Source organism: Panthera leo, chromosome D4 (genome assembly GCF_018350215.1).
Source record: "Panthera leo isolate Ple1 chromosome D4, P.leo_Ple1_pat1.1, whole genome shotgun sequence".
Taxonomy (NCBI): domain Eukaryota; kingdom Metazoa; phylum Chordata; class Mammalia; order Carnivora; family Felidae; genus Panthera; species Panthera leo.
Window position 1 is genome coordinate 91,897,478 of NC_056691.1, and position 24,622 is coordinate 91,922,099.

The window sequence follows — 24,622 nt, forward strand, 5'->3', positions numbered from 1 at the left end:
TCCTCAGCCCCAGGTGCGCCTGCCTGAACGGTGCACGCGCGGGCGGGGGCGGGGAGGGGGGAGCTCCGACTCGCCCCTCCAGCGGGGTGGCCTGAGAGCGCTCGGCGGGCGGGGCCTGAGAACGTGGCGGGCGGGGCCTGAGAGCGCGGCGGGCGGGGCCGGGCGGGGCCGCCGGGGCCAGGGCGCGGCGGGCGAGGCCCCAGCGCGGTGGGCGGGGCTGCCGGCGCCAGAACGCGGCGGGCGGAGCCTCGAGCGCGGCGGACGGGGCGGCGGCGGGCGGCGCGCGGCCCCTTTAAGGCGCGGCCGGGGCGGGCCCGCCGGCGCGGCCCCTTTAAGGCTTGGCCTACGTGGCAGCCGCTGGAGCCGCGGACGAGGAGCGAGGCCGGCCGCCGGGCACTTCCTGTGGAGGCCGCAGCGGGCGCGGGCGCCGACGGGCCGAGCGCCGAGCGAGCGAGGGAGCGAGCGAGCCGAGCCTCCCGTCGCCGCCATGGGCCAGAACGACCTGATGGGCACGGCCGAGGACTTCGCCGACCAGGTGCGGCCTGCGGCCCGGCCGGGCCTCCTGCCCCGGCCCCGAGGCCCCTCCCGCGCGTCCCCTCCGACTCCCCCTCCGGGCCTCGGCCCCGAGCCCTCTGCGCTCCCGGAGTCGGGCCTCCGGCCCCCGAGGGCCGCCCCTGGGTCTGCGCCGCGTCCTCACCCCTCCCGAGCCCGCCGGAGAATCGCGCCCCCTCCCCCAACCGGGGCATTCCTCTCCGGGGCTCGTCGCCTTCCCGACCCGGGGCTCCCCGAAACCCGGCCTGCCCTTGTCGCCGCCTCCCCGCCAGGGCTCCGGGTGGGTTCTCGGGCCCGTGCTTCGGCACCCAGGTCGGTGAGCCGCCCCCCTCCCCCCCGCCCCCCCCCTCCCCCAGCCTGGCCGGCCCCAGGAGGTGAGGGATGTGAGGGGCTGCCTTGCCCGGTCCCGAGAAGGGAGCCCGAGGCCTGGGGGCTGGGGGGCGCTGCGGGTTTGGGCCGAGTCTGGCTACTGGGGAGCGTTCTCTCCGTCTCGAACTGTTGGGGTGGTCCTTGCACGCTTCTCCTTTCACTGGCACTCTTAGGGGGCGGGGTGGGGAGCTGTGATCCTGAACGGGGGGTCGGTCAGAAAGGAGGCCTGGGGGTCCTCCCAGAGGAAAGGGGGCGCCCTGGTATGTACCCCAACTACGGAAAGCAACCGCACTTTCTTCTGTTACTATTTCCCAGATGTGTTGGACTCATGGGGTCCCTTTGACCCTCCCAGCATTTTCCCTCCCTGTTTGGACTCTGCCCTGGGACTGAATTGAATGGGTATCTATCAGTACACAAACCTGGGAGGAGGGGAAGCCTATCTTCCTGGGTTTTTTTTTTTTTTTTTCTTCCCCGAGTGTACAGGTGGCATTCTGAGCACCGGGGAAGCTCTTGAAACAGGCAGTTGACACAGACCAGATGGACAGAATCAGATCCTAGAAAGGGGAAAGGACGGAGCTTCCTGGCGATTTTCATCGAGCTTTGATTATTTAGTACCTTTTACCTGTGAAAGTGTCCCCTTAGGTCTACAGATGAGCAGCCTTATCCCTGCAGGCAGAGCCATGTCTGGCCCACTGGCCATTTCTTTCCCTTGTGCACTTAACGGGTTTGTGGTTTTTGCCTGACTTAAAAGTAGTGAGGTTACGTTTTTTACTTTTATGGGGGTGGTATTGAGTAACGAGACTCTGAAGTTTGGGTTTATTGGAAGGCTTGTACGCGTTTGTGTGAGTCAGAAACACAAATGCGTGTTTTCTGATCCGGCATGGGCGAGCTCGATCTTCCCTTGTTCCCCTTGAGGGGTGCCGTCTGTAGTGTGGTCTGGTAGCGGGGTTTCCATTGCACCACTCTCCTGTGAGCCGGTATTTGAGAACCAGCTTGGGGGGGAGGGGTGGGCTGGGGAAAGCGTGTCCATTTGAAAAAATAGTTTTTGCTAAGGTCATGATTTTATGTTTAAAGACCTTTTAAAAATCGTATCCTTCATAAACACAATTCATATCAAAAGCTCTCAAGAACCACGTAGGCCTTCCCTGTCCATTTCTCAGTGGTTTTAGTGACCCGATTGCATTTCCCCAAGTAGCAACTCCCTGAGAAGATGGCTCCTTTGAGCCACGGGGACCGTGAGAGCTCTGCACACTCACTCTTCAGTCCGGAGAACCCTGATTTTGCAAGTGCATTTCATAACCAAATCTAGATAAAATGTCTCTAACCAAGCTGGTGCCAACTATCAAACGATCAACTTCCCTACAGAAAAAAAAAAAAAGCCCAAAATCTCTATATGTAATCTTTTCTTCTTTTTCTCCCTGCATTTTGTTTAAATCAAAGCAGCAGGATCTTGGAACCTGAAAGGCCCTTCGGGCAGACACACAGTCTGGCTGCACTTAAGTTACTGGTGGGAAAGATGGCCTGCTGGGGCTTCTGGACTGGCCTGGGGCACAGCCCCGGGGGGGACCCCAGACTCTGACCTCAAAGCTAGTGCCACATACTACGAGCTTCCGAGGCCTGGTGTTCTTCTGGCACGAATGGAGGGGAAAGGGCCTGCCTGCATCACAGTCGAACACCCAAAGTGGCCCAGGGCTGTGTCTTGTCAGGCAGCGTGGGCTCCTGCTGTCAGTTTATCAGGGCCAGGGCCCGCCTTGGTGGTGGCAGCGGATGTCAAAAGACCCCTCCACGCCCTTTTGTGGGTGACTCAGGAGGGCAGTGGCCCTCATGCTCTCCAAAACCAAAGTCAGGAGCGTCTTCTGCCCGGGCAGGCTTGGCGCGGGAGGACGTGGGCAGGGTAGAGGGTGCAGAGCCCAAGTGACGGCTTCCTGTGGATAGTGATCTGGCCAGGCCGGGGTGCCGCTTTAACATTCATCCACACGGTACTCAAACAAAGCTGCCAATAATAAGTGCTGGAGTCCAGGCTTTTAAAATGAAAATGATCTCATTTGAAGGGCATGGGCAATATTGTCAACGTCACCGATCAGTAATACGACAGACCCATTTTTTCCAACCCTGTCTCCAGAAAACGAAAGCAAAACTCAAGTGACAGGTGTTAACCAGAAAATCTAGGTCGCTGGAGTGGGACCTATAAAGCCTGCGTGTCCCCCAATAGTTATGATAAGAGACGCTAACTCTGGGCCAGGTCCTCCGCGCTTAGTACTGTGTTACCCTCTGGACCGCGTGAGGCTGGCCACAGGGCCTCTATCTTCAGGTGTGGAGAGGGCGGTCTCGCGTGGAGTGAGGCAGGCTGAGGTTCTGAGTCCACATCTTGGTACCAAAGGCTGGGCTCCTCGCCTCCTGGCTGTCCTGCAGCCTCCCCTGGAGGCCCGCAGAGTTGAGAGCACAGGGTCAGCTGTCCCGTTCGTTCTGACTGGCCGGCTCATCCAGAGCTACATCTCTGGCATCGGGCTCCTTGCCCCTGGCGGCCAAGAGGCCAGGCGCTAGAGAAAACGCTGAGCATGCCCTCTGCAGGAGCTAGGCACTCGGAAGCCATCTGAGACCAGGTCAGGAGGGGCCAGAGACTAACGAACTCAGCAATCCAAAATTACGTCTGGGTCCTGAAGCCGGTGCTCGCTGCCCTTCGGCAGAGCGTAATTGCAAGCACGTCTGTACCGGTAAATGGGAATATTAGCACCTACTGGGTTCGGCCTGACGGCTCCTCTGTCACCAGGGTGACAGATGAGCTGCACGGGGCCTTGCTGTCCCGTGTGGCCTTTGGGGTTTTTACCTGTCTTTTGGCATGATGGAGCCATCCTGGGAGCCTGTGCCCGCAGGAGCTCCCCTGGGCCGCTGGTCCAGCGTTGGGTAGCTCGGATGGCCCGACAGAACGTGAGTGGGCACACCTGCTGCCCGGGTGTTAGGGCTCTGGATTAACCGTGTGTGGACGGCCATCGGGTAACATCACTCGTAACAGTGATGGGTTGTGAGCATCATTTTCCTGTTCCTCTGCTCTGTGTCCCCCTCCCTGCCGGGGCTTCCTGCCTTGCGCCATCAGGAGTGAGGAGAGAAGGCAAAGAGGACGCATTCTTTCCTGCTTGCCCTAAGAGGAGCCATCCCGCCTCTTCCGGGGAGAGGGGTGGAGACACGGGGGGCACTGGTCAGCAAGGCTTCTGGAAAGTGAGGCACAGCTGTGTTCTCCTCCGTGGGATTTGTTGCTACTCTCCTATGGTTAGGCTCTTAGTCACGTGGATTTCTGGTACGGAAGCCAGGCCATCTCCAGGACCAGTTGACGCTTGTTCCTGTACTTGGAGGTGCAGCGTGAACCCACACAGCAGCACCTGGGAGACCTGCCGGGGGAGTTCTGGGGTCATGGTGAATGCCCATGTGTGAGTCATCGAACTCTTGCCCTGGCCCTGACTCAGCCTGATGTGAGGGAGGCCGTCTGGCCACAAGTTCTAATCTTCTGGGATGTGGAGGCTTGAAGTGGCCCTTGAGAAGGGCAGCCCCAGTCCCTGCGACCAGATGGTCTCATGCCCTTTTTTGCTTCCTCAGAGTTCCCAACCAAGAACTGCAGACAGCTTTCAAGTCCCTTCTGTCCTCAGTACTCACAGAAAGTAGCTTTTCTGTGTCATGTGAGAGCTGCAGGTGGCTGTGTGACACGATCACTGTATTCTCAGAGTTAGGTTTCTTAAACCCCCTCTAAAATCAAAATCATAGCCCTTCGTAAATAAATCCCAACTTTCCGTATTTCATAAGTCACCCAGGTCCTGTCATCGCTTGTGAACCGCACCCTGCTTGACGGTGAGCTTCTTGGAGGTTCCAGGGAAAAGCCTGCCCCACGCAGGCTAACCGTCCTCTCCTGTGGCCTGGCCCGCCCCTGCTTGCTGCCCGCTTCCGGCTTTCCCTCCACGATTCTGTCCCAGGCGTGGCCGTCGTGGGTCTCCGTGTCCCCAGCGGGCAGCACCCAGCCCCCGGCCCGCAGGACCCATTGCACAAGCACGGGACAGGGGACTGCCCCCGGGCTCCCGCGTGCTGCCTGGATGCCTGCTGCAGGGGCTCTTCTCTGCTGTGCCAGGAGGATGCGGTCCCCAGACGCCTGACGTGGATTCAGTGGCCGAGTCTGAACCGCCGTAACCAGCACGCATTCGGAGAATCCGAGTAAAATTGGGTCTGGCCTCGTGTTGAAACAGTTCTTTTTCTTTCCTGTTGAGTCCAAACAGGTGCTTATTAGAGGCTGGCTGGTTCAGAGAGGTTCTGGAGCAGCCTGGCTTGCAGAACACAGTCGACCCGTAGCCTGAACCACATCCAACTTGGAAATAACCTGAATTTTGGCTCCCCCCCCCCCCCGGCCCCCCGAAAGCACAGAGCTGTCTGTCTCCTCAGCTTGTCTCACGGGGAAGGGAGGAGTCTCCCTGTTGCTCTTTAATCCTCTTGACCCAGACACTCAAATTAGGCGTACAGACTCATCACGGAAGCTCTTAAACACTGCCTGTGTCTCTTGGGCCGGGCTGTGGAGCAGAGCGCGTGTTAAGTGGGGTGCTTCATGGTGAGGAGGCTTAGAGTGAAGGCCAAGGGCCCGGGCTTGTTTGCTCCTCACTGGTGAGCACAGCAGGCAGCTTTCAGCTCCAGTTTGGAGGCGGGTCAGGACGTGTCCCATGTCTGTCTGCCCCTGCCTTTTGGGGTCAGCCTCCCCCAGAATTGCGCCGCGGCCCCAGTCGTGTCCCTGTGGATTAGACTGGGAACGACTCTACCGCTGACCCTGCTGGGGCTCACGACAGCATTTGGGCCATGAGGCAGAAGCAGCAGGGCCAGTGGTCAGCTGTCCCTCTACCTCCCGGTCTGACGCGGGGGGGGGTGTGTACCCCGAGTGGACAGACATCCTGTGTGTGCTTTACAGAGACTCCAAAATTTGTAGGGGCATTAAGGTTCTTTCTCCTTCCCTCTTCTCCTCTGCTTATTCAAGTTGGAAAGAACCTTAGACCCACCTGGTTCATTGTCCAGGCGTCGGTCTCTCCCTGTGACCTCTGCCCCCGCTTCGGTGAGGGTCAAGGGCTGAGCAGGTGTGTGCAGAATCGCCACCTTGGGGCTCAGTCGAGCTCGGGAGATTTGGAGAGAAAGGACACCTGGCTTGTAAGGGCTTTCTCCCCGCTCTCCCTCCCTCCCACGAGTGCCCGGCTGCCATGGCCCAGCGGAGGGGAGGGGAGGCGAGGCTTCTCTGCTGACTGAGCCCAAGTCGACAAACTGGAGGTTGATCTCAACAGCCAGAGGCTCGTTACTTGCGGCCGAGAGCATCGGCTGTTTCTAGGACTTGAAAGCGACTTTTCGAAAACGCCAATAATTAACAGACTCTTCAGACACACCTTAGCTGGTCCCAGTAAGGTTTCGCCAGCCCTGAGAGGGGCAGTGATGTTCATTTGACTGTCCCTTTGCGGGGGCCAGGCCCACAGGTGCCCTTTAGACTCGGCTGCCTGACTCGTCACTCCTGTGGGCGGACTTCCCGGAGAGCCTGCCCTTACCGTGTGCTGTAGGGTTTCCTTCCCTTTGCATTTAGCTTGGATGGTGGGAAAGAGAAAGTGGCTGCAGGGCACCCGAGTGACATTTGTGTCTCCACCCGATATATGTTTCATAACCACGCCGTCGTTAACGGCACACTTCGCACGGAGCAGGAGGAAGTTCTAAATGTGCTTTCTCTCCCTTTGCTGTTCACCAGTGATTTTCCGAACTGGACTCTTCACTGCTGTTGAGACAGTCGTGCGTCCATTTGTTAGCATGTCTTTGTAAAAGACTCCAGAGCCTTCTAGCCATTGGCCACACCAGTTCCGTGTGTGTGCTCACCGCTGCCCACCCCACCCTCTCCAGTCCAGGGCTCTGGGGGGGACTGGGGGTGCGCGCGCGGCTGCCAGAGCCCGGCCTCTTCTCTCGCTGCTCGGAGGTTTGGGGTAAGCGTAGACACATGAACTTACCGTTGGTCTACCGTGAGGCCCTCCGGGCCTGGGACCCTGGCTGTCCCCTAAGTGGACTGTCCTCTGCAGAGCATGCTCAGCCCTCTTCCATCTAGAGTGGGTCTGAGCACCACTGGGGGTGTCGGGAGGCCAAGGCTTAGCCGTGTGTGACCGTGTGGGACTGGCAGGCCAAGCCTCAGCGGGCTGTCTCGGGTCCGTGCAGCTCTCAGGGAGCCCCTTTCCCCTGTGGGGTGCAGTCTGCCCACTTGTGAAACGAGAGGGTCTCGAGGGAGTGGGCGCGGTTCTGTGGCAGTGTCTGGAGGCGTTTTTGGCCGTCACGGCTGGAGGGGGGCTGCCGATGACGTCTGGTGGGTAGAGGCCAGGGGTGCCGCGCGCCCCCCTTTGGTGCCGGTCGGCCTAGGATAAAGACGACTCGGTGCAGATGCCGGGGCGCACGGGAGGGGAGACCGCGGGTGAGCCGGCAGGGCCTCATCGGGGTGATCCCGATCCGCCAGGGCCCTCACCCGAGCGTCCGCGTGGTGTGCCTTGCGTGGGCCCCTCGTTGGGTGACCGTAGTTGGCGCCTACACGCCCGTGCTGACAGGGCGGAGGCTGTTGCCCTGAGGGTCCCAGCCTGACGGACGGGCGCAGAGACACACAGGGCAGCGCGGGGAGCGGCCCCGAGGGTCCCGCAGCCCTCAGCCGGGTTTCTGTGGCCCGCAGTTCCTCCGGGTCACGAAGCAGTACCTGCCCCACGTGGCGCGCCTCTGCCTGATCAGCACGTTCCTGGAGGACGGCGTCCGCATGTGGTTCCAGTGGGGCGAGCAGCGTGACTACATCGACACGACGTGGGGCTGCGGCTACGCGCTGGCCTCCGCCTTTGTGCTCCTCAACCTGCTGGGACAGCTGAGTGAGTTGGCTTACCTTGTGGGCGGGGACGGCAGGTCACTCGAGGGGCTCCCGGGCCGGCCGTCGCCGGCCCTTTCCCCCTCCCTGGCGGGCGGGCCGGGCCTGGGCGTTGGTTCTGTGGGCCTTCGGGTGGGTGCTGTGCTCACTGAAGACCCGTGACCCGGGCCCCGCTCTAAGCGCCTGGACCGGGACGCGGGGGAGACTGGGTGACCTGGGTGGGCCGGAGGGGAGCCAGAGCAGGGCAAACGCAGGGTGTCGGAAAGGATGAATCGGAGGCTGGATTCACGTGGGCCGCAGATCTTCTGCTCCCCGGCCGCTGTCTGCTGGCGGCAGCCCCCCTCCCTGTACATTTTGGGGCCGGAAAGGGGCCTGCGCTTCTCAGTCGGTCCTGTAGCTCCCACGGCAGTTTCCACTGCACCGCCTGCTCCGGAAAACGGCCCATTCTCTGGAGCAAGGGATCTGTTTTCTAGAACGGTATCTTCGATAAGTAAGGCCCCGTTGACTCGTGTGTGGTCCAGGTCTACGATGAATTCTCCCAGGAGTGGCTCTTTTCTCGGGGCGCGTGGCTGGGCCAGCAACCGCGCAGGGCTCAGGTGAGGGCGCCAGGTGCCATGGCGACGGCCCTCGCCCGGAACTCGCCCACGGCCCCCTGAGCCTGGCCCTTCTCCTTTCCAGCCGGCTGCATCCTGGTGTTGAGCAGGAACTTCGTGCAGTACGCCTGCTTTGGGCTCTTTGGAATCATAGCGCTGCAGGTACGCGGGGCTGGGTCTCTTCTCTTCCTTGCCGTGCTTGGGGCATAGCTTCCGCAAAGGCGTCTCTGAGGATGCGGCTTCACCCCCTTGTGTCTCTGCCTGGGTCTCCTTTTCTTTCCTGAGAAAACACTGGATTTTCCCGAGTGCAGGCTCAGGAGAGCTGGAGAGGATGGGGCCCCTGAAAAGGTGCCAAGCTCTGGGCGCCCACCTCTTTGCCACCTCCCCGAGTTTCCTCTGATGGGGACAAATGACAGGGTTGGCTGCAGCCAGGACACTGTCTGATCGTTTTACCTCGTGAACGCCCAGCTGGCCACATGAGCTGTCTGCACCTGGACCGGAGCTCCCGGGCGCCGTGCCGGCACCTTGCGGGCTGGGTGCTCCCAGGGAACGGTGCTCGTTAACGCGGGCCCGGGGTGGTCAGCACAGCTCGAGAAATGCTGAGCCTGTGGTTGAACTCGGAGCTGTCCTGGGCTCCTAAACTGTCCCGTGCACCTTACGTTTACGCTTCTGTGGGAGAGATTGCCTACTGCTGTCCTCAAGAAGTCCCAGTGCGTTTGGAAACGTGAGACTCAAGTTTCTGTCTCTCCTCTGTTCCCTTCAGACGATCGCCTACAGCATCCTGTGGGACTTGAAGTTTTTGATGAGGTACGTGCGCTCCACATGCTGAGCTTGCTTTTCATGTCTGTCGACTCAGTAACTAGCGGTCGGGAGTGAACTTCTTGGGGTCCAAGCACTTGGAGTCTGTAGGAGGTGTTGGCAGAGGCTCCCTCCCCCAACAACCCCCCACCCGCACCCCGGGACACAGGTGAGAATGAAGCTGTCCCTCCCAACCCCCCGTTCGTGAGGGAGGGAAGGAGGGCCGGAATGGCAGCACTTGCTCGCAGGGACCCAGCTGGTCGACAGCAGGGCCAAGGCCGGGCCGGGTTCCGAGTGTGTTCCGGTTAATGTCACTGTTGGGTGGAACAGAGCCGTCTGTCTTCAGCCGTGGAGCGGCTGGGAGTCCTGTGGACTCACACCCAGCCGGTCCGGCACGGCTTAGAGAGAGGGACCTAAGGGCCCTCCCTTCCTGTGCTCCCGCCGAGGTCTCCCGACCTGGTCTGACGGGCGTGCATAGTGCCTGCCGAGCCCCGGCAACTCAGCTGGCGTTTCTGTCCTCAGGAATCTGGCCCTGGGAGGAGGCCTGTTGCTGCTCCTGGCGGAATCCCGTTCCGAAGGGAAGAGCATGTTCGCGGGCGTCCCCACCATGCGCGAGAGCTCTCCCAAACAGTACATGCAGCTCGGAGGCAGGGTTCTGCTGGTCTTGATGTTCATGACCCTCCTTCACTTTGACGCCAGCTTCTTCTCGGTGAGCGCTCCTGCCTGCGTACGTGGACCTGGGCTCCCGTCCCTCGGAAAGGGCCCCGACCTCTCTTCCCCGCCTGTGCATGGAGCCTAGTCCAGGGGCTGTTGGAAGGAGTCGGCTTAAAGGAGGCAAACGTCGGATCCTACTAAAAGGAGTGAACACCCAGCAAGCTCTTAGGGGCCCGGAGCTGACAAAGGAAGTCCAGATTCTCCCTGACCTCCCTGGAGGTCCTGGTGTCCTGTGTGCCGGCCTCCAGGCGGTCCACCCAGGCTCTTCGCGGACCCTTGGTTCTTTAGCTGCCCGCTGCTCGTACCTTTATCGCGTGCTGTGTGCACGCCGGGTGTCTCGTCCCCGGGAGCTTTACGAAGCCCGTCTTTAGAGCGGGCTGGGCGCCCTGGCCGGGAAAAGCTCCCAGGAGGGGCACCTGGCGCCATGGGAGGGGGGAGCCCGCTCCTAAGAAGTACTGGGGACTCCCTGGATGGCTTGGGGGCCCGCAGGCCGGGGCCTGAGTGTGTCCTGGTAAATTGCAGCCTGTTCACTGAAGCCCCTGGCGCCTCCCTCTTTATTCCTCGCTTGAATGCACACCCCTCTGTGACATCACCTAGACACATACCGCAGTGACAAGGGCAGTCGGAATAGCTCTTCTTCCTCACCTTTTTTTTTTTTTTTTTTTCTTACCTTCTAACCTATGCAGATTCTCCAGAACATCGTGGGCACAGCTCTGATGATTTTAGTGGCCATTGGTTTTAAAACCAAGCTGGCTGCTTTGACTCTTGTCGTCTGGCTGTTTGCCATCAACGTGTATTTCAACGCCTTCTGGACCATTCCTGTCTATAAGCCCATGCATGACTTCCTGAAGTACGATTTCTTCCAGACCATGTCGGTGATCGGAGGCCTGCTCCTTGTGGTGGCCCTGGGCCCCGGGGGTGTCTCCATGGACGAGAAGAAGAAAGAGTGGTAACAGACCCCTTCCCTGCCTGGCTAGGACCCGCGGCCATCGAGGACTGGTTCGGGGTGGATTCGACAAAAATGCCAGCATTTATGTGTCCTCTTTCCTTCTCTCCCTTGGTAAAGGCACAGATGTTTTGAGAATTTATTTGCAGACACCTGAAATTTGGCGGCTAAATCTGCTCTGGACCCACAGCCTAGTACCTGACCACTGGGGCGGGCTGGCTGGGCACAGCGCCTCCCTCCCCCAGGCACGGCCTCGGCTTCCCACGAGCAGCTTGCTGGGCTGTGGCCTCAGTTCCCGTTTTTGTTTCTGTTTTGTGGGTGGGGGGCCTTCAAGCTGTACTGTGAGCAGATACATTTGTGTATCCTTCAAAGCGGTCTCCCTCTTACTGTTTTTTAAGTTTACGTTTTTAGCTAAAACTAAACGACTTGGGATGGCCCAGCCCAACATCACACAGTCAACGTCCCGGGCGGAAGCCTCGCCCACGGCTCCGAGTTGTCCCCGTGCCGCATCGTAACGCTCGCAGGGACAACAACGGCATTTGGACCCAAACCCAAAGAACGAAGTGGTGCCAGAGGGGCCGCCGAGGCTGCCGTTCACTCGGCACAAAACCGGCTCCGATTGGTGCAGCTCGTTGGGTAGGGTAACCCCCCGGGAGCCTCAGTGGCTCAGGGCGGGAACGGCGGGGCTAGAAGTCCCCAGGTGCACCTGGAGCCTATGGGGACCCTCGCCCCGACCCTGGCCTGGCCACATGCCTGCGCGCTGACTCCCGTGAGGGGCGTGGGAGGAGCAGCAGCCTCGTGGGGCAGGGCAGCGACGAAGCGGGCTCTCAGACCAGTTACCTCACCCCCGGTCTTCACGCCGAGCCCGGGCTGCCGCTGTGGGCTCCTGTGGGCTCGTGTGGGCCCCCGTGGGCTCCGACCTGGCCAAGCGCCCCGCCCGCCTTTCCTTCGGCTGGAGGGACTTTTCCCAAGCTGCGCAGCCGTGACTTACCACTTTCTCAAGGCTGTTGCTTGCTCAGATTTGTCTTTGCTACGCTGAATGCAGCCCAAATTACTTTTTACGATTTGTGATGCCTTACCGATTGGATCTTAATCCTGTATTTAAAGTTTTCTAACATTGCCTTACACTGCGTTTCTCTTCTTGGGGGTGCACGCGCCTGTTGGCTCTTCTCCACTCGTCCACGCTGTAGCGATTGCCACGAGGGGAGAGTTGGACTCGTCTGTGCCTCCCCCAGTCCTCCCCCAGACCCTCGGCGGGGGGGGGGGGGGGGGGGGGGGGCAGGCTGACCAAGCTAGAACGAGGACTGCCTGAAGCTGGTCTCTTTTTTCCTGGTTCGTGGCTAGATGTGCAAGCCTGAGGGCATCCCTAGGGATGCCGGGGCCAGTCCCGAGCCAGGATCCACATTTACCAGCCAGACCAGAGCCAGCGTGGGGCGGGGAAGCTGCCCCGCTTTTGCCTCCCAGTGCTCCTAGAGCCTTACTTGGCTCTGCGGCCTGGACCCGCCAGACCTGACGGGAGCGATGGCACCCCTCTCAACACCCCACCTCGTGCCCACGCCTCAGCCCCAGATGTTCCCAACCCCTGCCCATTTGCAAACGCCTCCGGCCTTGGAAAAGCAACAGATGGAGAGGGCTTTTCTACTTGGCCACCCGGATGCTTGCTGCACGGGGTGGTTTCTGACTCCGTGCGTCCGCCTCGGGGCCACCTCTCGGTCCACCCCCTTTCCCGTCAGCACAGCACCGCCGTCCCATCAGATGACACTCAGCCACGTCCGTCCCTCCGGGACACCTCTGACAGTTCGAACACCTCTGTTGGTTTGCAGGAACGGTCTGACCCCAGGAGGCCAAGGGGTGCGGTCAGAGGGCACCCTCAATGCTGGAGGAGGTTGCTCGGGCCTCCCCTGGCCCTCGGTGGGCTCGTGCCTGGGACGGGGGTAGATGCCTTTGCAGGAAGGAGAGAAAAATACCATCTACCAGTTGGCTTCGGCAAAACCATTTCTGAGAATTTTTTGGCTTTATGTGGGAAATAGGTATAAATCTCATTTTATGCTGTATTTTATATCTTAGTTGTGTTTGGAAACGTTTTGATTTTTGGAAACATCAAAATAAATAACGGCATTTGTTGTATGCGGCGTGATCCTCTGGTGTTGTCTGGCTGGGGTGGGGCCTGACCAGGCCTCTCCTCGGATGCCCAGCGAGCCAGCCGAACCCTCTAGGCTTCGCCGAGGCCCGCTGAGAAGCCACGTCCAGAGAGAATGCTTCCCTCGGGGTCCCTGGGGGCTGCTTCCTGGGGATGGGTAAGGTGGCCCTGATGCCAGTGGCAACAGACTCCCAGCCCCAGCCCCGGGGGCAGCAATTGTGAGCGGATGGAGGGGACCCTGAGACACCCACCCTGTCGGCTGAGAGGGCGCACAGCAGGTGGCTTGAAGAGGACCCGGGCTCGAGGACCTGAAGGATTTCGGAAAAGCTTTCCACGTGTGCTTTTCTCCGGCAGCCGTTTATTAACCTGACTGTTTAAAAGAGCTGAAGCTCTTGGGTTTACGGTGGTGACGTCTGAACTTCTTCGCTGAGCCCAACTGCCTCTGGAACACGAACACGGAGCTCCGGTTAGTGAGCCATCCCCGTCCTCTCGGAGGGGCGCCCCCGAGTCAGGCCAGCTGTCCACCCGTGGCTTCCCTGAAATGCCACCCCCCCGCCCCCAGCCTCCAGCGAGCTCTGGATCTCCCGTAGACCTGAGGGCGAAGGAACCTTGGCCATGGCCTAACAAGGCCCTCCCGCGGGTCCCCTGCGGCGTGCGCCCCGGAGTCCCCTCGGACGGGCTGCAGAGCCCAGCGTCCGTGCGGCAGCCCCTGGCCCCGTCAGGCCAAAGCAGCCTCGGCTTCTAGTTTACTCCCGAAACGTTAGCTTGGCATTTTATCTCCCACAGAAAGGTTCTTTACACAGGTTTTGTAAGGAAACGGAGAACCGTCGGCAGGGGAAGCTGCCACTCACCTTCCGGCGCTTGAGGACCGGCTCCTGGTCCCCTCGCGTCTCTTCTCCGCCCCCAGGGCCCGTCTCTGTCAGGCCCCTTGGCCTCTCGTCCTCCCCCTCGGTCAGAAAGTCCTCAGTGCCGTCCCCGTGTTCAGTCCCTCCCGGGTCCTTTCTGGTGAACACCTCGGCTGAGAGGGACAGAGGGATGGGCAGTTTTAGGTCCGCGTCACCGTCTGCGCGGGGCTGAGGGGGCGCAGCCGGGGCCGAGGGGGCCGGTCCCACTCACGCGGGTACAGGTCTGTCATGCTGTCATCACTGTCACTCGCAGCTGCGCCGTCCTCACCGGACGAAGGTTCCCAGAAGGCTTCTCCCCGGCGAGGCGGCCCGGCGCCGTCCACCTGGTCCTCCCTCCTCCTCCTCCTGTGCAGGAGGCAGGCGGCCACGTACTCCGCGCCCTGCTTCTGACACCTTTCATCTGGGAGACGGGCCGGCACGCCGTGTCTGCCCCCCTGTCCTCCGGAGCAGAGACCGGCTCCACCGGCCCCCCCCCCCCCCCCCGTCTGCTGGGCAAAATGTGGTGGCGGGAGGTGCCCTGGCTCAGCTCCTACCAGGAAAGGAGAGGACGGAGGCCGGTGGGGGCGCGGGCGAGGCGTGAGCAGACGCAGAGCTGTGCCAGGCCCCAGCCTGGGTGAGGGCGAGAGCGGGAGCGTGGCCGCTGCTGACCCTGCCCGGAGCAGGGGGGCCGCGACGAGGCCTCCACACCGTCTCGCGCACAGAGGCCTTGGGGAGGCCGGACGCCCGGCATGGCGGACACAGACCAAGCCCCGATGAGGAGCGGGGTGGCACCGAGGAGCCTGGCTGTTGAGGGCGGCCCTCCGTGGGCGGCGCTCTCCGGTCTCAGGGAGGAGGGGGAGGGGACCGGGCCCCGGCCTCTGATGTCCCCCACCGCCAGGCTCTTCTCTCCTGCCTCATCTCGGCCACTCGCTCTGTGGCCCCGCACGGCCTCGGGGCCAGTGGCCCCCACACCTGAAGTCCCCTCTCAGGACCCCCGGCCAGGTTCCCCGGCCGCCGGTCCCGTGAGCCACACGCTCCAGCATCAGGACGACTCTCCTACTGGGGCAAACCCAGTCCCTCCCTTCCCACCCACACCCGGCAGCCCCCAGGCTCTGTGCCAACGTGGGACCCTTCAGGGGTCCTTCACTTTTGCCCGTGGGCGAAGACTGGGCCTCATTTCCTCTTGGGGAAACACAGCCTCCAGAGTCCTCTCCCTCTCCTTGCCTCTCTCCCCACACCCGGGTCCACTGGCTCTGCGCCACCTGGCCCTCGCTTCCCCGTGGGGCTCCCGCCGGCTCCGTCTCCACCTTCCCGTCAGGAGTATCTGAGAAGCGTCGACCGTTTCCTCCTCGACACCTCCGTCCCGACACCACCCTGCCTGCTTCTCCCCCTCCTGGGGCTCTTCCCTGCTCAGGCCTGGCCCCGCGTCCCCTCTGCTGTGGCTCTGCGGACGCAAACGCCACTTAGTGTCAGTGGTGTGCGTCACGTGAGCACTGGCCCGCGTCTTCAACAGCCACCTTCCCTGACACACGTTGAAGAGAATGCTTCATTTCCCCACAAAGCCCGTGACTCCGATGCCACTCTCGTAAGCACCCCGGTTCTCGAGCCAGGAATCCGGGAGTCACAGCCGACTTCTTCCTCTCCCTCACCTACTGATTCTACCCACAGAACAGCTGCAACCCGTCCACATCTTCCCTGCCGGCACCTGTAGCCCCGGCCACCGTCACCTTCAGCTGGCTGCACAGCCGCCAAGGGTCCCCTGCTCCACTCCTTCCCGCCCCCCCACCCCCCACCACAGTGACCCTGACGCACACGGTGACTGCCAGTCCCCGCTTCAGTCCTTTGTGGCCTCCAAGACCCCCTGTGGTCTTGTCCCACCTACCTTGCTGACCCCGACCCCATCTTGCGTGGTGTCACAGCGGCCGTCCTTCAGGACCTCCCACAACCAAGTGTTTTTCTGCCTCTAATCTTGCCGGAATCCTTCCTCTAACGGGAGCACTCTTGCCTCTACTCGCTATGTCCCTGAAGTCTCAGCCCAGAAACCCCGCCTCCCCAGGGCCTCCTGGCGGCCCTCGGCACACGACCGCCACAGCACTCACGGTTATGTCGGGGCCCACTGCCTGCTTTACCGCAGTCTCCGCCACCACCCCTCCCCTGGGCTGGGCCGGGCGCACCACCAGCTACTGCCAAAAGCTGACTGAGACACCACTTCTGCCTTCGAGGGCACTGGTCCCGGAGAAGAGCAGGCATGCACCCGAAATACTTGTAAACCGAGGCAGGCTGCGTCCGCCCATGGCTACTTACATTCACGCAGAGCTCTCTGGTACCGCTGGCCCTGGGTGTGCCTCAGCACATGCTCGGGGACCTTGTTGATGTGCCGCAGGGTGAGTCTGCAGAACAGCTGGTGCCTAGGGGACAGGCAAACGTGGGCTGGCAGGGATGTTCACAAGGGTCTGGACCAGTGGCTCTCCAACCACGGCTGCGTCTTGGAATCATTCCCAGAGTCTGGCAAAGAAGTCTCCGAAGCAGACTGGGCATCAAGATTCTTAAAGGCTGGAAAACAATTCCACCCCGCAACTGGGGTGGAGAACCAGTGACCCGGACGGACCGTGACCTCTCGGCCTTTACCTGGAACACACCTGGTCATCAGCATCCACTCCGGCCCACGGGAATGCACGTGAAGACCTGGCTTGGCAAAGTCCTAGATGAACGGGAGCATCCCCCGGCCCCCTCCCTTCAACTAGTGCTGTCAACCGTACACGTTCAGCTGCACCAAAGTTCTCCTTAAATACGTGGAACTCAACGCATTCAGAGCCTTAGGTGACAAGCCTCAGCGTTACGAAAAGCAAACACGCACCACGGAGAGGGGGCTCACCGGGGAGCTCTAGCCTGCAACCCGGATGTCCAGTCTCCTAACATCTACCTACGAAGGACGGCGCCAAGCCCTCGAGGAGCGCGCAGCCAGCGGGGAGGGGCCGGGGTTCCGAATCCACCTCGCGGCAGCGGCCAGACTCAGCGCCGGGACCCGGCTCCACTCGGGGCCCCTCCCGCAGTACCCGGCCTAAGCCCGCTCCCACGTACGGGTTCTTGGTGCTGGGCACGATGTGCGGCTCGAACTCCGCGTAATCGAAGGCCGGAGAGGCGCTGACCAGCCGCCGGTACTTCTTGCCGCGGGTGTAGACCTGGAGTTCGGGCAGACGGCAGGGCAACTCGTGGCCGGTGAGAGCGCATTTCACCTGCGGGGCGGAGGGCGGGCGAGAGGGTCAGGGGGTGCGGGGACCGCCCGAGCAGGTCCGCACCTCCTCCTCCGGCCCCGCGGACCTTAGCGGCGCCGGGCTCCAGCCGCAGACTCGGGTGTTCGCGGAGGAAGGCGAGCACTTCGGCCGGCGGCTCGCTCATGGCTCGGCCGCCCTCGGAGCTGGAAGCCGGCGCCGCTCGCACCACGTGGGCCGGGGGCGGGGCTCGGCGGCGCCCCGGAAGCAGACGCCTCTCGTCCCGGAAGCGCCGGCGGGGCGGGGAGATGGCGGCGGCGGCGGCGGCGGTGCGGTGGCTGGGGTTTCGCGCTGCGCGGCCGGCGCCGGTGAGCGGGGCGCGGGGCGGGCACGAGTCGGGCGGGCTGGGGGACCCGGACCCGGCCTGGGCCGGCTCAGCCAGCCCCTCGGTCTCCGTAGGCCCCGGCGCGCGCCGTCCGGAGGAGCGTCCTTGCGGTCCCCCTGCGCCCAGGTGAGGACTCGTCCGGGTGTGACCTGGGCACCTGGGAAAAGACGCCCCGCTTTGTAAGCGGGGGGGCGGGGGGGGGGCGGCCGCAGGCACTGAGAGGAGCTTCGAACTGCCGCCCGAACGCGGGCGTGTCTCTCAGCCGAGGTGGCCCGCGGGCCGGCCCCTCTCGTACTCCCGAGTCACGCCCGGCGGGGCCCTAGACGACAGCACAGCCGCGGCGTGCGGGTTGCGCGTGCACGTCCGGCAGGATAGCGTGCTGCGTAAGAAGGAAGGGTGCTGTAGAACCCTTGCTCCAGGCCTGCGTTTTTACCGTCCGCGACGCCCGAGGTGCCCTCATTTGATGAGGCTCACGCTCTGACCGCTGAATTGCACTTTCCCTGTACGTGGTTCCATCTTTAAGTTCACGAGCAGGGAACAAGAGAAGCTGTTGGGAGTGCTCTTGGGAGCCCCTTTCCCGAGTTGATCGCGCTTCCCTCTCTGCATAGCGGGTGCATCTTAGTGCGACGAGTACGCGGCAGACTGTTGTTGTGTAAAAGGCATGAGATGGTTGCACGAATTACCCAGGGTCGGGGTTGGTGGCAAAGGCAGGACTAGGCCCTAGGTCTTGCTTATGCAGTCGGTGAACGTCCAGGGAGCGTGCCCGGTGGCCACAGGCTGGTCTGTTCACTCTGGGGCAGTAGTGCTCGTGTCTCCTTGAGGAATAGGCTGCTCCAGGTCTGGTCTATCTGCCGGGGGCTTCTGACCCCACGCCAGGGTTGGAAACCTTCCTAGGGTTGGCCTGGAGCCCAAGCAGGTGTGGTAGTTCTGCAGCTGAAGCACCTGCCACCAAAGCGGAGGATGACTCCTTTCTCCAGTGGTTCCTGCTTCTCATTCCTGTGACTGCCTTTGGCCTGGGGACCTGGCAGGTAAATACTAGCTTTAGCGCTGATGGCTCTAGCTTTTTTTTTTTTTCTTTCTTTTTAATGTTTGCTTATTTTCGGGAGAGAGAGCGCGCGCGCACACGCAGGGAGGGGTAGAGAGGGAGGGAAACACAGAATTCGAAGTAGGCTCCAGGCTTTGAGCTGTCAGCAGGGTCGGACACGGGGCTCAATCCCATGAAACAGGAGAGCATGACCTGAGCCGAAGTCAGATGGTTAACCGACTGAGCTACCCAGGCGCCCATGGGGGCTCTGAGCTTTTGCCCTTATTGCCACCTGCTTGGGTGTGCTGTTTCCACAGGTCCAGCGTCGAAAGTGGAAGCTGAAGCTGATAGCAGAGCTCGAGTCTAGAGTTATGGCTGAGCCCATCCCTCTGCCAGCAGAGTGAGTGTGTGGCTGCCCGCCTGGGACCGGCCTCACTCAAGGTCGGCAGCGGGGCCTGGCCGCTTCCGCTTGCTGTCCTGACCCTCAGACGGGAGCCCTCGAGATGAGTTGTTCTAATGAGCTTCCTGACCACCGTTGGGGGGTGGCATGACATTTTTAGAAAGAGATCTGTGACTTGGGGTTTCACCTGGTTTCCCAGGCCCATCGTACCTGTGGGGGCACAGTGCTGATGGGCTCCCCGGAGCAGTAATTCTTACCTGGTGGGTGGGGGTGGTGTCCCCTCATGTGGTCTTGACAGGAGAGCAGAATCTTGAAAAAGCATCCTAAGTGATTCTCTTGTCTCTACCCCTCCTTTTGACCCACTGTCCTGGAGGGACAAGAGCTAGTTTAGGGGAGCAAACCCGTGCCCTATTTGTGATGCGCAGGCCTCACGGGCTTTGACTTCCCGCCCGATCTCGTCGGGCCTCACTTCTCCCCACTGCTGTGTAGCCCAATGGAACTGAAGAACCTGGAGTACAGGCCAGTGAAGGTCAGGGGGCACTTTGACCACTCCAAGGAGCTGTACATGATGCCTCGGACGATGGTGGACCCGGCCCGGGAGGCCCGGGAGGCCGGCCGCCTCTCTTCCTCGCCGGAGAGCGGGGCCTACGTCATCACCCCCTTCCACTGCACAGAGCTGGGGTGAGTAGGACAGACAGGTCAGAACTCTGGTTGTGGGAGAGGGTCATTCACCGCGTGGATGTCGCAGGAGGAGGCCCGAGGGAGGAAGCGGAGATGGATGCGGGCAGGGATTCCCAGGGACCCTGGGTATCTGTCTTCAGAGTTGGTGTTCTGCCAGTCAGGACACAGGCTGGACAAAGGCAGGCCTTCCCGGGGCACACCTGCTCCCTGTTCTCCCGGAGACTACCAGCGTTAACCTTTGTCCAAAAATCCTTCTCCACCTGAGAGCATACTTTGTTACTTCAGAATCACCATCCTGGTAAATAGAGGGTTTGTCCCCAGGAAGAAAGTGAATCCGGATACACGGCAGAAAGGCCAGGTAAGGGGCAAGAACCCTCCTTTTTTTGTGAACAGGGCTGTATAGGAACCACAGGCATTAAGGAGGAATCTCACATTCTCCTTTCTAGATCGAGGGAGAAGTGGACCTAGTTGGGATGGTGAGGCTGACAGAAACCAGGAAGCCCTTTGTCCCTGAGAACAATCCAGAAAGAAATCACTGGCATTACCGGGACCTGGAGGCCATGGCCAGGCTCACAGGCGCAGACCCCATTTTCATTGATGCCGACTTCAGTACGTTGTGATCAGCCCATCCTAGAAGATCGAGTAGCTTTTTTGTAAATACCCCGTCCTACCTTCCTTTTAGCCCTGGAAATTTTCTAGTTATTTCCTGTTAGTTACATCGTAGTATCCGTTGGGAGAAAGGGGAGTATCTGTCTGCAAAGAGGCAACCCAGGGTTGGTTACAGGTGAAAGGTATGTACTGAACTTTTGGCCGCGCAAAAATCTAAAAAGCTCTGCAAGGTTCCAAGGAAACAGCTGGCCAAGCCGCTGTAGGGAGAAACTGGTGCTGAGAAGCTGGTGGCATAGCTCTTGTGGGTTGAGTCCGTTGTCTCTGCAGAGAGCACCGTCCCCGGGGGACCCATTGGAGGGCAAACCCGAGTCACTCTGAGGAACGAGCACATGCAATACATCATCACCTGGTGAGTCCCCGATACGATCTCACGGGGTGAGTCCGGATCTCTAGCCCCCCCCCCCCCCTTCAGAATCCTGACTGTTCATCTTTTTGACCCAAGGTACGGACTCTGTGCAGCTACGTCATACCTGTGGTTTAAGAAATTCCTACGTCGGACTTCTGGTGTGTGAGATTAGCAGATGTAGCCCTTCCCCTAAATTATCAGGAAGTGGCTGATTTGTGGAGATGTTTTCATGTGGGATCAGCAACCACTGGCATAAATAAATCTCTGTGCTACACTGTGTGCCGTATCCGTCTTTCTACCTGGGCCACTTTTAACTGGATGATCATACAGTCCAGGCTTGGGCCTGGTATGTGACCAAGCAGTCTTAAGGCTGCTTTTTCCAAACGATCAACGTACAACCTACACAGCAGGTTTAACACAACTCTACCCTACAACGAATAAGGACCTTGCCACCACCCCAAACGTGCGTAAGACGACAAAAAATTACAGTCCACCCCAAATGCCAATGGGCCCGGGCTGAGAAAGAGCCTTTTATTTACTTTTATATACAGAAAAGTCACCTGTGCCCACTCAGCCCAGTTTGGTGGCCAGTTCTTTAGCCTTTGCCTTTTCCAGCTTGGCGATGCGAGCCACCGACTTGGGACCCAGGACGTTGCCTCCCCAGTGGCGGCGGATCTGCAATGACAGGAGAGGCTGTTGGCGTGGGCTGTCGTTGTCAGGCTCTCGGAGCCATGCTAGCTCATGCTGTCTTCTCCTTGGCCACTCCAAGTCCTCTGCCCAGTAGGACTGCTCTGGAGGAGCTGGCCAGTCCCCCAGAGACAGGCCTGACTTACCCCAAACATTTTGTGCCCAGCTGCTGCTTACCTCATCGTATCTGTCGTTGTAATTGGTTCTGACGGCTTCCACCAGCTTAGCCAGAGCTCCTTTGTCTTCCCTGAAAAGGCGGGAGGGACAAGGGGGTCATCAGCATGTTACCTTTCCAGAAAACAGGAATAACTTCCTTTCCATAGCCCCAAACACAAGGCCTCTGCCTCAGACACAACATGACCACATGGCTTATTCAGGTGAAGAAATTCGTAACCATCATCGGCAAAGATTCAGATGAACGTGTTGCTTGAAGGTAGAACATTTGGTCTTTAAGGTAAAATCCCGAGAAGTGAATGAAACGTACCGGGGGAGAGGACTGCCTGACCTCTACTGACGTCTGGGAGTTCGGGGGCCCCTTGCATACTTACGAGTTAACCTGTGTGAAGGCGACAGTGGTGCAGGTCTTCCTGTGGACCAGTCGCCCCAGCCTGGCCTTCCCCTTGATGATGCAGTAGGGAACCCCCATCTTACGACACAGGGCAGGCAGGAAGACAACCAGCTGGAAAAGCGCATTCATTAGCTTTAGAACGTATATTGGTCAAAAGCAGTAATTTAGAAGCTAACTTAGCAACTGCTCAGGGTTAAAAAGCTCATGTTTTGCACTTCAAGGTTGAATTCAGTGAGAAATCCACATCATCGCAATGGCTATCCGTGGGATCCCTCATCAGTACTGTTTTCAACGGAAAGCAGTCACATGCCTACTTGGGCCTCTCGAGCCAAACTCCAGCTTACTTCCAGTCTTCCCAGTACTGACATGAGGGCCCAATCTAACTTTAACAGCGTTTAGCAACCGATCCGACACACCTCGATAGGATCCACATCGTGTGCGATCACCACCAGCTGAGCCTTCTTGTTTTCCACCAAGGTGGTGACGGTGTTAACCCCTGGAAGCACAAACAGTTTGCATGAGCAGTTCACGGGGACTGCCCAGGTCACAAAAGCAGCTCTACTATGGTACACACCCAGCTGTGGCTCAGGGTTAAAAAGCTCGGATTCTGCTCTCCACGGTGTTTCCAGGTGAAGAAATTCATACATCACTGCCAACAGCCTGCCCCACCCCACCACTCACCCTCTTTAAGGAGGGGCCCACTCACCAGCTCGAAGGACAGGGGGCCTCTTAGTGGGGACATCCCCTTTGCCAGCAGCCTTCTTCTCAGCCCGGGCCAGCAATCTCTGCTTCTTCTCTTGCTTGGTCTCCGGCCTGTATTTGTGGGCCAGCTTGAGCAGCTGAGTGGCTGCAAGAATGAGGTCAGTTTAGCCTCGCGTTTCAAGCTCTGATCTTTGCTATCTACGTGATGCTTTAAGTCACTGTCCGGAATACTATCGTAGTGCAAATCTCAGACCCCGGGGCGCCTGGGTGGCCCAGGCAAGTGTCAGACTCCTGATCCTGGCTCAGGTCATGATCTCCAAGTTTGTGAGTTCAAGCCCTTAACAGGGCCCTGCGTTGATGGCGTGGAGCCTGCTTGGGATTCTGTCTCTCCTTCTCTCTGCCCCTCCCCTGCTTGTACCACCAAGTGTGTGCTCTCAACAGAAATTAACTTAAAAAAAAAAAAAAATCTCAGACTATGTACGAGATCACTTCAGCTATGCCACCCTCGCGATCTGGAAACCAGACAAGATAACCTAGATTTTAGTAAGCCGGTTTCCTGCAAGTACCCAGAACTCCTTAAAGACCCCAGATCCAGCCCTAACTGCCCAGGAAACGTCTCCGTGCTGGTTTACACAAACTCACCTGTTTGGCGGTCCAAGGCCTGGGTGAACTGGTTAATCGCAGGAGGCACTTTGAGACGTTTATAGAGAATAGCCCTTTGCCGCTGCAGTCGGATGTAGCGGGGCCACTTGACAAAGCGCGTGAGGTCCCTTTTGGGCTGGATGTCCTGTCCTGAGAAGTTAAGGGCAACGATGTAAGTGAGGCTCAAACTCCCGGTCAAGTTCGTGTTTAGCGCCACTTGGGAGGGTGTAGGTGCATCAGCGATCTTGGTGGTTTAAAGCGTCATCACCATCTCTCGGATAGCAAATATTCTCTTACATCATCTGCACACAAACACCTATGATCACGGGGCACTGGCGACGCTCCCTCATCCAACAAGCAGCCCAGCGGTCCGCCCATCAGTGCAGCGGTCAACGTGCCTGTGCGCGCTGCCTTCCTGGTGGCCAAGCCGAATCCTAGCGGAGCTGACACACACTCGGGGGGAGGGACGAGGCCACGCACCCTGTGCCGGCGTACCCACATCCCAGCCAGGGGGGAACCCCACACCCGCTGAAACCTATCAACGGGGCAGGAACACGACCCTCGCTCCGCTCAGCACACTTCCGCTTTTCCGCTGCCGTCCTCCCCCCACCCCCCTCCTTACTCACCGATGCCAAAGTTCTTGGGCCTTTTCTCAAACAGGGGGTTGACCACCTTCTTGGCCTCCTGCTTCTTCACAACAGCAGGGGCCGGGGCCACCTTCTTCCCCTTGGCCTTCTTCCCTTTCGGCTAGGCGAGAAGCGACACCCAGATCAACCCCGCGCTCCCGCACGCGCTGCTCTGGAGGCGCCCCGATCCCCCCGCCTACGAGCAGAGCCTGACCCCCCAGGCCCCGGCCAAGGCAGCCCAGAGGCGAGGGCGGCGACGGCCCGTGTGCATCAGCGATCTTGGTGGTTAGGAGCGTCCTCACCATCACTCAGACGGCAAATACTCTTCACATCACCTGCACCACCCGGGCTGCCGCGCCCGCCGCGTCCCAGAACTACGCGCCCCGTCTCTAGGGGCCCGGCACACGGCAGCCTCCGCAAACAGCAGCGGTGGACTCGGAACCTCTCGCCCAAGGCCGCCGGGGGAGCCCCCAGGAGCTCGGCCCCGTCGCTCCGAGCCCCGCATTGCGGCGCTGCGCTCCGCGCCGGGGCCCTCCTCTCTCCCACTCCCCGACCCAGCCGCCGGGATTCTACCCGGCCCGGTGCCACCCCGCCAGGCCCCGCGGGGCTCCCCTAGCGCTACGCCGTGGAGGGATCCCCGCACGGCCACGCCCCGAAGAGGATGGCAGTGGATAGAAGCCGGACCCAGCTCAACACCGAAAACCGCCAGATCGCTCACCATCTTGGAAGGCTGGAGAAGAGAGACAGAAAAAGAGAATTGTGGGTAATATGTAGGCGACCTCGGAGATCGCGAGAATT

General features: G+C 60.3%; 5 protein-coding genes and 5 non-coding genes across 13 annotated transcripts; 2 read left to right on the forward strand and 8 right to left on the reverse strand.

Annotated features, from left to right (window-relative positions):
* Nucleotides 1–332: 332 nt before the first annotated feature.
* SURF4 (surfeit 4) lies at nt 333–11,985 on the forward strand. Its single transcript, XM_042914317.1, has 6 exons — nt 333–535; nt 7,625–7,811; nt 8,486–8,562; nt 9,164–9,207; nt 9,721–9,907; nt 10,599–11,985. The coding sequence occupies exons 1-6, from the start codon at nt 488–490 to the stop codon at nt 10,863–10,865; spliced, it is 810 nt and encodes a 269-aa protein (XP_042770251.1). The 5' UTR covers nt 333–487; the 3' UTR covers nt 10,866–11,985.
* LOC122205676 lies at nt 3,931–10,437 on the reverse strand. Of its 2 annotated transcripts, none has more exons than XR_006196194.1 (2): nt 5,946–7,763; nt 3,931–5,163 (listed from the first exon to the last, which is right to left on the reverse strand). XR_006196194.1 is itself a non-coding variant. In XM_042914323.1 (2 exons), the coding sequence occupies exons 1-2, from the start codon at nt 10,336–10,338 to the stop codon at nt 4,649–4,651; spliced, it is 636 nt and encodes a 211-aa protein (XP_042770257.1). In that variant the 5' UTR covers nt 10,339–10,437; the 3' UTR covers nt 3,931–4,648. The 2 variants fall into 2 exon arrangements, 1 of the variants encoding a protein (XP_042770257.1); XM_042914323.1 differs by lacking the exon at nt 5,946–7,763 and adding an exon at nt 10,218–10,437.
* Nucleotides 11,986–12,840: 855 nt separating the features above from the next.
* Nucleotides 12,841–17,288, reverse strand: SURF2 (surfeit 2). 2 transcript variants are annotated; one of them, XM_042914321.1, is made up of 6 exons: nt 17,204–17,288; nt 16,964–17,118; nt 16,187–16,290; nt 14,115–14,303; nt 13,850–14,016; nt 12,841–13,440 (listed from the first exon to the last, which is right to left on the reverse strand). In XM_042914321.1, exons 1-6 carry the CDS (start codon nt 17,279–17,281, stop codon nt 13,360–13,362), a joined length of 774 nt encoding a protein of 257 aa, XP_042770255.1. In that variant the 5' UTR covers nt 17,282–17,288; the 3' UTR covers nt 12,841–13,359. The 2 variants fall into 2 exon arrangements, with proteins under 2 accessions (XP_042770255.1, XP_042770256.1); XM_042914322.1 differs by lacking the exon at nt 14,115–14,303.
* On the forward strand, nt 17,280–20,876 carry LOC122205671 (surfeit locus protein 1). 2 transcript variants are annotated; one of them, XM_042914315.1, is made up of 9 exons: nt 17,280–17,462; nt 17,554–17,605; nt 18,374–18,507; nt 18,821–18,903; nt 19,393–19,584; nt 19,870–19,942; nt 20,031–20,193; nt 20,369–20,602; nt 20,696–20,876. In XM_042914315.1, the coding sequence occupies exons 1-8, from the start codon at nt 17,280–17,282 to the stop codon at nt 20,569–20,571; spliced, it is 1,083 nt and encodes a 360-aa protein (XP_042770249.1). In that variant the 3' UTR covers nt 20,572–20,602; nt 20,696–20,876. The 2 variants fall into 2 exon arrangements, with proteins under 2 accessions (XP_042770249.1, XP_042770250.1); XM_042914316.1 differs by having other exon boundaries at nt 20,521–20,602.
* A 223-nt stretch (nt 20,877–21,099) lies between these two features.
* RPL7A (ribosomal protein L7a) lies at nt 21,100–24,603 on the reverse strand. Its single transcript, XM_042914318.1, has 8 exons — nt 24,543–24,603; nt 23,825–23,945; nt 23,199–23,348; nt 22,561–22,701; nt 22,271–22,350; nt 21,835–21,965; nt 21,464–21,533; nt 21,100–21,274 (listed from the first exon to the last, which is right to left on the reverse strand). The coding sequence occupies exons 1-8, from the start codon at nt 24,543–24,545 to the stop codon at nt 21,170–21,172; spliced, it is 801 nt and encodes a 266-aa protein (XP_042770252.1). The 5' UTR covers nt 24,546–24,603; the 3' UTR covers nt 21,100–21,169.
* Nucleotides 21,626–21,692, reverse strand: LOC122205724. The gene has a single exon (XR_006196226.1). It is a non-coding gene; the product is annotated as a small nucleolar RNA SNORD36 (small nucleolar RNA).
* On the reverse strand, nt 22,037–22,108 carry LOC122205722. Its single transcript, XR_006196224.1, has one exon. It is a non-coding gene; the product is annotated as a small nucleolar RNA SNORD36 (small nucleolar RNA).
* LOC122205723 lies at nt 22,435–22,509 on the reverse strand. The gene has a single exon (XR_006196225.1). It is a non-coding gene; the product is annotated as a small nucleolar RNA SNORD36 (small nucleolar RNA).
* LOC122205725 lies at nt 23,431–23,505 on the reverse strand. The gene has a single exon (XR_006196227.1). It is a non-coding gene; the product is annotated as a small nucleolar RNA SNORD24 (small nucleolar RNA).
* On the reverse strand, nt 24,091–24,164 carry LOC122205726. The gene has a single exon (XR_006196228.1). It is a non-coding gene; the product is annotated as a small nucleolar RNA SNORD24 (small nucleolar RNA).
* Nucleotides 24,604–24,622: the final 19 nt, after the last annotated feature.

Bases quoted from the DNA above. Each gene is read 5' to 3' on its own strand.
- RPL7A (XM_042914318.1), bottom strand. The intron at 23,349-23,824 runs GTGAGTAAGGAG...TTAACTTCTCAG, and splicing joins GCCCAAGAACTTTGGCATCG to GACAGGACATCCAGCCCAAA. The intron at 21,275-21,463 runs GTAAGCAGCAGC...CTGTCATTGCAG, and splicing joins ACAACGACAGATACGATGAG to ATCCGCCGCCACTGGGGAGG.
- SURF2 (XM_042914321.1), bottom strand. From the start codon at position 17,281: ATGAGCGAGCCGCCGGCCGAAGTGCTCGCCTTCCTCCGCGAACACCCG. The intron at 14,304-16,186 runs GTAAGTAGCCAT...CCCGTCTCCCAG, and splicing joins CCAGAGAGCTCTGCGTGAAT to ATGAAAGGTGTCAGAAGCAG. The intron at 14,017-14,114 runs GTGAGTGGGACC...TGTCCCTCTCAG, and splicing joins CATGACAGACCTGTACCCGC to CCGAGGTGTTCACCAGAAAG.
- LOC122205676 (XM_042914323.1), bottom strand. From the start codon at position 10,338: ATGGCGCCAGGTGCCCCTCCTGGGAGCTTTTCCCGGCCAGGGCGCCCA. The intron at 5,164-10,217 runs GTACGAGCAGCG...TGGACTCAACAG, and splicing joins GCACACAGCACGCGATAAAG to GAAAGAAAAAGAACTGTTTC.
- LOC122205671 (XM_042914315.1), top strand. From the start codon at position 17,280: ATGGCTCGGCCGCCCTCGGAGCTGGAAGCCGGCGCCGCTCGCACCACG. The intron at 17,606-18,373 runs GTGAGGACTCGT...AAACCTTCCTAG, and splicing joins TGCGGTCCCCCTGCGCCCAG to GGTTGGCCTGGAGCCCAAGC. The intron at 18,904-19,392 runs GTGAGTGTGTGG...ACTGCTGTGTAG, and splicing joins CCCATCCCTCTGCCAGCAGA to CCCAATGGAACTGAAGAACC.
- SURF4 (XM_042914317.1), top strand. From the start codon at position 488: ATGGGCCAGAACGACCTGATGGGCACGGCCGAGGACTTCGCCGACCAG. The intron at 536-7,624 runs GTGCGGCCTGCG...TGTGGCCCGCAG, and splicing joins CCGAGGACTTCGCCGACCAG to TTCCTCCGGGTCACGAAGCA. The intron at 9,208-9,720 runs GTACGTGCGCTC...TTCTGTCCTCAG, and splicing joins GACTTGAAGTTTTTGATGAG to GAATCTGGCCCTGGGAGGAG.